The sequence below is a fragment of the Epargyreus clarus genome, unplaced genomic scaffold (genome assembly GCF_041222505.1).
Source record: "Epargyreus clarus isolate Ecla_fem2 unplaced genomic scaffold, WU_Ecla_fem_2.2 ptg000009l, whole genome shotgun sequence".
Taxonomy (NCBI): domain Eukaryota; kingdom Metazoa; phylum Arthropoda; class Insecta; order Lepidoptera; family Hesperiidae; genus Epargyreus; species Epargyreus clarus.
Window position 1 is genome coordinate 114,404 of NW_027332217.1, and position 11,912 is coordinate 126,315.

Consider the following 11,912-nt stretch of genomic DNA (forward strand, 5'->3'; position numbering starts at 1 on the left):
TTAATATATTTTTAAATATTTCAGTAAAATTTTAAAGGTGACGACAAAGAGCATAGTAGCCTTTTGGGTGACAGTGAAAGAAACTACTCTTCTAACTTGAGAGTTCTTAAAATAATGGTTTATGAAAGTGTATGTAGTCTCACCAATTTATACTTTACTAGTTTTTTTTTATATAGTAAAGGAGTAGCAGACGAGCATGCAGTCTACCTGATGGTAAGTGGCTACTGCCGCCCTTGCACATCTGTAATCAACCCCAAATATAACTAGATATTCTTACCCGAGGTCGGCTACAAATGCACTGCTACCCCTGAGGACTAAGCTGGAACGCCTCGGAAAAGTATGTTTCCTTTATCACACCCTTTAAACCAGAACAGCAGCGTTTAACACTGATCTTATGAGGCAGAAATAGATATGGCGGTGGTGCACCGGAGTCGAACCATAAAGAGTTCTACCACCTTCTAATTTTACCACCAGTTTAATGAATAATGGCCTAAACAATTACTCTGAGGCGGACCGCGCCCGGCTGTGGGACAGTAATGGATTGACAACATGAAAACACGGTTACATAAGAAGGTTGAAGAAATCAAAATGAAAGGGTATTTAACTATTTCAAGTGTTTTTTTTTTGTTATAGGGTAAAAGTGTAATAAATACATTAGTATAATATCTTAGTATAATCAATGTTTTATTAACACATGAACACAAAATAGAATAGTACCAGCTGAGAAATAAAAAGACCATATTATGTTAATGATTATGGATTTCGTAGGCAACTTAACTTATAAAAACTTGGAAATGTGGCTCATCCCAAATTACTCCTAAATTAAGTTTACATAAATCGAATATTAGTTTCTCGATAATAAATCGATGTAGTCTGTGCAAACTCCTGATGGACATCACTAGTGCAAAAATACATTGACATTTCACTTGTCATTATAAAGTGACAAGTTATTTGACATTTCAGTTCATTTCGCAATTTTTCTTTCAGTGACGTACAAGAAATAAGATAGCGCGCCGGTAATTTAATTAATTGTTTTTTGGTTGATTTAATATACGCAGTCGAGCGTCCGTCCCGTGCACGCGACGCCGCGGGAAGTCTCAACTACTGCGGAGTTAGTAACCCTGCCCGCAATTAACTTCGCCTTGATACTTCAGTAATATTTGTTTCCCTGATAGCTATATTATTTATTTGCAGGAATACCGTGACTTGCACTAACAATGGGCAAGTTACTCGTAATATTCCTGGCCGTACTAGCCGCCGCCGCAACATGCACGGCTGAGATTACGAGGTATGTAATCAGTATTCTATTTTCTAATTTAAGTGAATAAAATAAAACAATATACGTTTTTCTTACTTTCTATTTTTTGCGTCGTTATTCAGATTCGCGTAAAAATTAGATCAGTATTTTTTTTAAAATTGGGTGTAGGTAAAATATATTCGGTATGTATGTAGGGTGCCGCTGTACCGCATGCAGTCGGTGCGCCGGCACTTCCACGAGGTGGGCACGGAGCTGCAGCAGGTGCGCATCAAGTACGCGGCCGGCGGACCGATACCCGAGCCACTCTCCAATTATCTCGATGTAAGTCTTATTATTTTCCTTCTACCCACATTTTAATTCCACCTGTATTTCAAATAGTATTGCAATTATTATATTTATGTAACTTTATCTGCCTTTGAAGTGGCCATTTGATAACCCGATTTCTTCTAAGAATGCTACTTATCTTTCTTATAGTATGCTTAAATCAGTAACCCAGAAGATCAAATCAAATAAGCAAGTTCTAAATCCTTATCATAATGAGAGTTCACAATTATGACTATTTGTACCTGTAACCGTACATCAGTAGGATAATATATCTATGCCCGTAACCCAATGTCTATATAAGTTGCTAAAATTGTCAATTGGAAAGGTTCTTGTAACACACGGCTGAATCCAGAACCTTCTCCTTATCGAAGTTGGTTAATGAATTAAATTTAAAACAAATCATGATTGAATAAAATATATTGAGAGTCCCATTACTTTACAAAATATTGTACCATGTACTATGAAATAATATATCGACGGTCCCTACGTATAAAGCGACATGTCAAAAACGCAGGTTTACAGGAGAGCGTAATTAATGTTCAAATCACTCTAGAAATAATTCTCTATACAATTCTAAGAATATTTTTTTTTATAATGTTGTTATAGCTTTCGAAAGTTTGTACTAGTATTTTTAAATATTGATTTTTTTTATATTTACCAGAAAAACTGACAGATGACTGTTTCTACGTGAAAAGGAAAATAAAAGTATGCCAGATAAGTCTGAGATACAACTTTATATGTAGGAAACATAAAAACGGAATTGATATCTTACTCAGATTTTACATTGATATCTTACTTTTGTAGCTTAGAAAAACAATAACATTTTTTTGTGTTCTTATTATTTATAGCGGAAAATATGCTTTTTAGACGTGATGTTAAGTTAGACATTACCGCGTTCATGCCGAGTGGCGCGCTTTTTAAGACATCGTACAAAGCGATAAGTATAGATATCCGCATTTACGACACCTATTTCCTGTAAATGTTATACTTGTTCTCTTATACGAATGGTAAATCTAGTAAAATACATTATATTTAAATCAAAAAATCTTATATAGGCATAAGCGTATGGACAATCCATAGCCGTATATGCAATACAAAAAAACGCTTAAACGTTTATCCTGTTACATTCATAGTTAAGGAACTATGTATTTAAAATAAATTTAGGACTTCAACATAAAGGTTAAGCATTTCCTTTGTGACAATTTGCATTGCTTTTGAGTTTTACACTAATACTTGCTAGAAACATTAAATAATTGTAAAATTATTCTTTACCAATGAAAAATAAACCAAAAAGAATTGTTTGGAATATTATAAATGCAATTAACCGCGTTTAACCGCAATACTGAAACCGCAAAAATATAAAACATATTGCTTTCTATACAAGTGCATGCACTAGTGACTTTTTCAGGCGACTGATTTATTGTTACATTTTGACCGCGGCTTGTTTAAAGCGCGGTTTTTTGTCTCCCATAGTAATTATATGGTGGCGCATTGATATAAACTAAAGATATGTTACTAGCGGGTAAAACGTGAAATATACAATATACTGTAACTGACACGTATGTATGTCACTGTACACGTTAAACTCGTTAACTCAAAATGCTTTCTTGTGCAATGCGTAAATTACAAATAATGCAAAAAATACACAAGCTTCATGGAATATCATATCACAAGTAAATGAGGAGAAATCATTATATCTAGATTATTTTTCGTGTTTGGTCCGCCATAATTACGTAACTGACAAAATAAAGATAACGTATCCCTTCCTCAAGTAGTGATAGAGAAGCAAAATTTACGTAGATATTTATGTATGAATGAATCTTAAAACGCAATAGCAATAGTTGTCTTTTTTTATCACATTATTCCAATAGCTCTGTTACTTATAAATATCAAGTCAGCAAAATGAAAAACGTGCATTTGTATGTCAATGTGCTCGCGGTTCGCTCACTTATTTGTGTTGTTTAGTGGGCAGGTAACATATCTAAAGTTTTAAATATCATTGGTTTTTTTATTTGGTCTCGATGGGCGAGCGATAAAACTAACCCCACAACACGTGCTGTTCGCCTGAAATCCATGATGAGACTGAAATAAAATTAAGCCAAAAGAAAACCGCATCGCGTGTTCGTATGCGTTTTGGCGTTTTCAGCTATTTTTATTCAGTCTGCGTTTAACCGCAGTGCGTTCTCGGCCTAAGAGCAGTTCAAGCCATGAAGACATCCAGAATCTGTTGAATTAAAATATACCAAACCAGTAATGAGTGACGCAAGTTATGGGAGGTCCACATACAACTAATTGTAACTTATAATGATTTTGTTGTATTTTGCAAATATCAAGCAAGTAGAACACACTGGACTATAATATGTACATAATATTTGTGTAATAAGGTAATAACTGTGTTCTAGCTAATAAAAAAAAAAGAAATTTGAACAATTGACTATAAAAGCAATATGATTTTGAGTATGCACTTAAAGTTTGACCAAACATTCTTTCACATTACACAATATGTTTCTGGACAACATTGACCTGGCACTGCCATTATTTTTATTATACCATAAAACTTTGAAAGAATTTGTGTTTGTAAGAATTGTCTTTGAATTACTGCAGCATATATTGCATATTCACAATGTTCTCATTAAAATTATGAATTTATGGAATAATCTGATAATGGAGCTATTTAGCAAATTCTCAACATTGCAGTTATACTCATCATAAGACGCATAATACCATTTTCATTTTATGTGGGGAATGAAGAAAAATTAGTATGATTGTTTGGCTTGGGTTGTCTGTGTTGACTGCCTGTGTCTTCTGATAACCCCTGACACATCACCAGCTGATAAACATTTAATGTCACTGTACTTTCTGTAATTAGCTAGTGGATAAACATATTCAAGATTTGTACTTATATAGCTATTGTCTTTAAAACCATTATTTGGAATTGGGAAACAATGCATATTTGACGTAGCTTAACGACGAACAATATATTATTAAATACTTTTTTTTTACTAGATATTATTTATTTTTATCTTGAAGTACATAAAAAATAAATAACATGATAGTTATGCTTAAATGCAGTGAATTAAGTAAGTTAGAGAGCAAAATTTATATGTAAAAAATTGGGAGTCTGATTTATCGGCATCATCAACTAACTATTACTATCCCACTGCTGGAATGTCTTCTCTCAGGATTAGAAGGGTTCGCCATTAGGAACCTACTACCTAAGTATACTTATGTTACTTATTTTGTATAATAAAAAAAATATATAAAACTATGTGATTTTAATTTATTGTATCGCAGAATTGAAACATTTTACTCGTAATACGTAACAGGTACTCAAGATACGCGGTTATAATTTATTTATTGCCGACATTTCGACGAAGTTTTATAATATTGTTGTTGAAGATAAAACAAGGATATAATAAAGTATTTTTCCACAGGCACAATACTACGGGCCCATCTCGATCGGCAACCCGCCGCAGTCGTTCAAGGTGGTGTTCGACACGGGCTCCTCCAACCTGTGGGTGCCGTCCAAGCAGTGCCACTACACCAACATCGCCTGCCGTCAGTAGCTCCATTACACACAACAATAACATAATATCATTTTTTATAAATACTTTGAGTACATTTTTTGCTGGTAACAAAGTGAATAAATTATAGCCGATCAACGTAATTGTCGTCATTAAAGCGCCTTTCTACTAAATAAAGTGAGATAAGTAAGCTGTGGATGTGTCAATTCCACTAATAGGATTAATTCATTTTCACTTATTACTCAAGAGTAATAAGTGTTCAAAGGTTATCTTTGGAGTTTAGCTATATTTTTTATACAGAGGGATGCGAGCTAAGCATACGATCCTTACTATCATAACTAAGTATTCTCATAAATCACAGGACACATCTTACTATATAGCTTAGCAGTTTCAACCTCATAGATTTCTGATGGAAAGGCATCTTTAAATTAGTCTTTCATGAGACAGTTTTGATTTAATGTACATCTAAACATACAATTTACAAGGTTATAAACTTATTAGTTTTCGATTCCTCCGCAGTGTTGCACAACAAGTACGACAGCCGCAAGTCTAAGACGTACGTAAAGAACGGCACCGAGTTTGCCATCCACTACGGCTCCGGCAGCCTCTCCGGGTTCCTCTCTACCGATGACGTCACCGTGAGCATACACACACACACACACACTTGCTGAGATATAAAGCATTAGGGATCAACATATATATTTCATATTATGTAAAGTATTCGAAGGTGGTAGAACCCTTTGTGGTTAGACTCCGGCGGCACCACCGCCACACCTATTTCTGCCTAATAACAGCAGTGTTAGGCGCTGCTGTGTTCCATTTTGAAGGGTGTGGTAAGGGAAACATACTTGTCCGAGGCGTTCTAGCTCAGTCCTCAGGGATAGCGGCACATCTGTGGCCGACCTCAGGTAGGAATATCGAATCCTATCTGGGGTTGATTACAGATGTCCATGGGCGGCAGTAGCCACTTAGCCTATATTATAAAAAAAAAATAAGTGTGATTACGAAAGTATATTAATGTAATAAAAAAGAATATGAGTTCAGCTTAAAAATGTCTCAGATAAAGGAGCATTGTATTGTTCATGTCATATGTATTGTTGCATATCAAGTTTGCTATTGTTGACTTGATAAGCAACTTTATGTTTCGTTACGAAAGTATGATAACTTTGGACATTTTCTCCTTTGATTAAATATTAAACCCAGCACCGTTTCTAGTTTATGTTATTGGATGGAATTATGACATGTTGTCGTCACTTAATTTCTATTTCATCTAACAGAAGTCAGCAGTTTCGCTGTGGAGTATTCACAATAGGTTTACTGTCGCCCATGAATATTTGCTTACAATCTCAGATAAAGATTAGATTCCTACCCGAAGTTGGTCACAGATACGTTGACACTTCTGAGGATTAAGTTGGAAAGTCTCTATAGTCCGATTCATAATTAGGTGTCCAAAATGTAAACAAAGAAATGTCACTGTCAAAATTAACAAGAAACAAAACCTTTAACAAACTCAACAAAAAACTAAAACTTTAACAAATATAAACAATTTAACAAACGCGTTATGTAAACGAGAAAACATTCGAGTTCGATCACGATCACGAAAATGAATAATATCAGCTACGAAACTTAAAAATGATGCCACAAGAAATGTTTTGGATTCCAATTGTGTTACCATTATCACATTTTAATTTTCTACCATAATCTTTGTTTTTTATTATTATTACTGTATGTAACGAAATTGAGGTGATATAAATATCAGAAAATGTGAATTAATCTTAATTTATTAAAATTTCAATTTTATTATTGTTGTATTATTTTAATATCGACAAAAATAAGAAACTACCATTTGAAACATATTTTCTTGATAGGTCAACACCTTTGTTTACATTTTGGACACCTAATTATGAATCATACTATAGCTGCTTAAGGGGGGGGGGGGGCTTGGAAAGTGGGCTCCGCCCCGGGCCCTCGGTCTTAGGGGGCCTCAATAACCCGGTTGCTAAAAAAAAGGTTATCAGAACCACACAATGTATGAAATGTGTTTACAATGTCAGCTAAAAAAAAGGTTACCGAATCATAGGCGAATAATTCCATGAGACATTTGTAATTTTGTAAAATCAACTTTTTATACGGGGGGCCTCCGTTCAACTTTCCGCTCCGGGCCTCCGACGACCTTAGTCCGCTACGGTGGTGACGGTGACAAGTTCAATCGCAAAGGGTTCTAGCTTCAGAGGGATGATGACGTAACGTGTGCAGGTGGGCGGCGTGGCGGTGCGCGGGCAGACGTTCGCGGAGGCGCTGTCGGAGCCGGGGCTGGCCTTCGTCGCCGCCAAGTTCGACGGCATCCTCGGCATGGGCTTCAGCAGGTACGCACACACACACGCACACACATGCACTCACACACACACACACACACACACATACACACACACATACACAGAATAGTTATGCGACGAAATATAAGTAAATACTTAATTATTAAATAATGATTATGTTCTATACAAAAAATAAATAGAATATACGTCAACATAAAAGCACAATAAGGCATAATCAAAAAGGCAAAAGCACAGTCCGCGCTTACTCTCTCAACCATCATAAAGTTCTTATTAAAATTCTTTGATAAAAATTGAACAAAATGATGAAAACGGAGTCAAAAAAAAAGTACGGAATGTCCGCTATGTGCAAACAGAAGCAGTTTTGTTGTATTACTAATACATACATACACACACGACACATGCTCTTTCTCCTAACTATTATATTTTCTGCCACATACATATTCGGCAACCTTGGCTCGCATAATATAACAGATGTTTAATAATTAAATGTGTTATTCATATTTTTCTTCAGTTCTCCGTACAGCACAATATTTGCATAATGATGTCATTATCGACCCACTACTAAACCACTACTGGACTTTGGTATCTACCGATATAATGAGAAGTATTAAAGTATTCTCAATTCCAGCTACATGAGATACACTTAATCACACTGTAATAACTATTATGAACAGTCAACTATAACTTAATAAAAAAAAAACTAACTCAAAAACATTAATAAGAGTTTGTTATATTAGTCACAAAACATTAGGTTATACAGAAAGACAAATAATAATTAAAACATAATTAACTAAGATATTTTTTTCTTTTTTGACTGGCAGGCACTATATTTTTGGATTTACACCCATTATTGTACCAATGATCTGTCTATCAAAGATATAAAATGGACAATTATTAAATGTAATCTTTGATAGGCAAATATTGTATAGATTTAATATTATTTTAATAACGAGCATTCGTCTAATGTAACGACATCTAGCATGTAATGTTGCAATCCACTAAGGCTTAGATCAAGCGAGCAAATAAATGCACATACATTTATACATACTCTCGACCGTCACTTACCTTCTCTACTGTATAAGGGAACGTATCCATACTACGTGACCCATTTAGAGGGGGAGGTCATTAAAATATTACGATGAAACACAGGAGCGGGGAGGGGGGCTTATTTTTTTGTCGCATAGTCGAATTCATGGAAGAACGTGTTCAATTTGTGGCCTTTATTTTGCCTCAAAAAAACAATGAACAGCCATCGGAAAAAATTGCATGGTAGTCTGTGGACAATCTGTCGAGGAGGCTGAGGCATGAGATTTTGTGTGTTATGGAAGACAGTACTCCACGTACGTAACAATTTGAGGGGGGAGAGGTCGAAAAATATTAAAAAAATAGGTCACGTAGTATGGGTACGTTCCCTAAGGAATGAATAATATAACACGTGTTCCCCGGCAGCATCTCGGTGGACGGCGTGCTGCCCGTGTTCGACAACATGGTGGCGCAGGCGCTCGTGCCGCCCGTCTTCTCCTTCTACCTCAACAGGTACACCTTGCATGATAATGTTTACACTGTTAAACAGAGATTTTAATTCTAACACTGTTATTTGCACTCATCCTATCCAATCTTTAACTCCGCACCATAAGATTGTCTAGAAGAAATCGCTATTAAGTGATAAGGGCGCCTATTGTATGTGTTCTAAATCTGTATGTATCTTTTTTATTTCTGACAGATTTTCTTTTTAAAACCCTGATTTAGAAAGTTTACACCGATGTTGTAAGGTAATAAGTGCAATGTTAACGATTCAGTGAAATCATAAAGAAGCGTAGCTCACCGTAAATGCCGAATCAGCGACAGTATTATTGCTTAAAAAAATGATAAATCACAATTTTAATTAATACTCAAAAGTACAAGTGAATTAATCTTGTGAATTAATCTAAATCAGTGAGATGAATAAATATTACAAAAGGACTAGTCAACCTTTTTGTCTACAACCTTCACAACGTTTTGTACCCCCTCCTTTCACTTACAACTGTGCAGGGACGCGTCGGCGACGTCGGGCGGCGAGCTGATCCTGGGCGGCTCGGACGCGGCGCACTACCGCGGCAACTTCACCTACGTGCCCGTCTCGCGCGCCGCCTACTGGCAGTTCCGCATGGACGCCGTCACGCTGCAGGGGAACACCTTCTGCGAGAAGGTACGCGCCACCGCCTTCGTCATGCCTGGAAACATAACAATAACCGTTGATTATGGAAATCTCTGTACGATCATTATTCACAAACAACGTAAACTCTCGTTGCAGTGCTTGATTAATGTTATCTTAATATTAACATTAAGTTAAAATTATTATAACGAGTACATTGAATCTATTGAATGTATATTTTTTTATAATATAGTAGTAAGGTTATGAAAATTTGTATATAACACCAAATAATAATGGACTCCTACTCGAGGTCAGTCACGATTGCGCTGATACTAGAGAGAACTAAGTTAATTATGTCTGTCATACAGCTTCGTAAATTATGTCCGTCTTACTATCCTTTAAACCGGAATAGCAACGTTCAACGCTACTGATGTTAGGCAGACATAAGCATAGCAGTGCCGTCGGAGTCAAAGTACAAATAGCTCTCCCACTTACTTTACTTCTTCTTTGTCTAAATAAATTCGTCGTCGCTGCGTGCAGGGCTGTGAAGCGATCGCGGACACGGGCACGTCGCTGGTGGGCGGCCCCGTGGCGGAGGTGGAGCGCCTCAACCGCGCGCTGGGCGCCACGCCCATCGTGTCGGGCCAGTACGCCGTGGACTGCTCGCTGATACCTCACCTGCCGCCCGTCGCCTTCTCCATCGGCGGGAACACCTTCACGCTCGAGGCCAACGACTACATCCTGCGGGTCAGTATGGAGACACCGGTAGACCAACTATGTACCGGTGAATCCCAGGTGGTGCTTATAAAAATGTTTTAGTGCAACTGCTAATGCGTTACACTAGCAGTGAGTTTTTGAAGAAAGGAGAATAAAGTCTGAAAGTATAAAGTACAATACTCAAAAATGTTATTAGGACACATTTAATAAAACTGGAAAATATAATAACAGTAGAAAACCCTCTAACCACTGAATTGTTTGATTAGCAATAAACAAGTAGTTGCGACAATGTTGAGTCTCCAAGCTCTATATCACTGGAACCTTAGAAATAATTAATTAAATCCCAAATACCTAACGACATATAATATTTATTTATTTATTAACAACTACAAAAACACAATACTAAGAAAGTACTATTTAAAATGATATTTATTTATTTTATCAGCACTAAATTTCAACAAATCCATCTATTGGCGTCTTAACTATTTTTGCTCACTAAAGCAAGTAAATTTCTATATAAATCGTAATACACAGCGTAACTATGTGTGTGCACAGATCTCCCAGTTCGGCAAGACGGTGTGTCTGTCGGGCTTCATGGGGCTGGACATCCCGCCGCCCAACGGGCCGCTGTGGATCCTGGGCGACGTGTTCATCGGCAAGTACTACACCGAGTTCGACGCCGGCAACCGCCGCATTGGATTCGCGCCCGCCGTCTAAACACCTTCGACGTCATCTCTAAATATTTAAATACATCTAATCATCTGTGGAATATTTAATCGTCCCGCATTACACAAAGCACCAGTGTGTCGCTAGGCGGTTAGGAAAACTAAGCTAAGCGTTGTTCTAGTAAACACGGTGATCTTAGCGTTAGGTTATCACGCAATAATTTTCTATTAATTGAAATAATTACTAATAATTTTCATCGAATACTAATGATACACATAATTTATACGCATTTGTTTAGAACTCTGTAGATCATAAATATGCTATATTTTAGTAGTAATTTCAATAATTATATCAATTAAATAATGGCAATAAATCATTGCTGTTTATTGTCGAAAGGTAGATCTGTTGGTTTTCAACTTTAATATAATTTGAATAATTAAATATGCTGCATAATTAATTTTATACAAATATACCTTTTCTTTTGCACATTTTATTATTTTTGTATCAGGCGAATCGCCGCGGTTTTCTCACGTTATTTACGTTGCTTTTCATAAACGGAAAGTTTGGAACTCATTGTAACATCTATGAACAATATGGCCCATGACAATTATTGTATACTTATTATTTTAATAAATAGTTTTCTTAAATGTTGTTTTCTTTGAGTCGCATCTTTCACCTTTTATAACAATCTTAGATACACTAAAAATAATTAGGTGAACATTATATGAGCCCCGAGGACAGAAGGGCGCATATTTGGCTCCTTAAATGGGCAAACAAGTCGGCTAGTGAGTTGTAAGAGCTAAGGTTTTATTCATATTTCTGCCGCAATCACAGGCGGTTTCATATTAAACTGTAAAAGCGGCTAACCGCTAGTGCGTTAAGGCGTTAAAGAGATCGATTTTTATACCAAAAATATGTGTAAAAATAAAGAAAATGATCAATAAGAGTTTGAC

At 36.2% G+C, this 11,912-nt stretch overlaps 1 protein-coding gene across 1 annotated transcript; it reads left to right on the forward strand.

The window, feature by feature from the left end:
• The first annotated feature begins 951 nt into the window (after nucleotides 1-951).
• On the forward strand, nucleotides 952-11,606 carry CatD (cathepsin D). The gene is made up of 10 exons (XM_073076298.1): nucleotides 952-1,111; nucleotides 1,195-1,288; nucleotides 1,453-1,579; nucleotides 5,017-5,140; nucleotides 5,626-5,744; nucleotides 7,363-7,472; nucleotides 8,892-8,978; nucleotides 9,474-9,630; nucleotides 10,117-10,323; nucleotides 10,849-11,606. The coding sequence occupies exons 2-10, from the start codon at nucleotides 1,218-1,220 to the stop codon at nucleotides 11,008-11,010; spliced, it is 1,164 nt and encodes a 387-aa protein (XP_072932399.1). The 5' UTR covers nucleotides 952-1,111; nucleotides 1,195-1,217; the 3' UTR covers nucleotides 11,011-11,606.
• Nucleotides 11,607-11,912: the final 306 nt, after the last annotated feature.

Excerpts from the sequence above, each read along its gene's own strand:
- CatD (XM_073076298.1), top strand. The coding sequence starts at position 1,218 with ATGGGCAAGTTACTCGTAATATTCCTGGCCGTACTAGCCGCCGCCGCA. Across the intron at positions 5,141-5,625 it reads CTACACCAACATCGCCTGCC|TGTTGCACAACAAGTACGAC; the intron begins GTCAGTAGCTCC and ends ATTCCTCCGCAG. Across the intron at positions 10,324-10,848 it reads CCAACGACTACATCCTGCGG|ATCTCCCAGTTCGGCAAGAC; the intron begins GTCAGTATGGAG and ends GTGTGTGCACAG.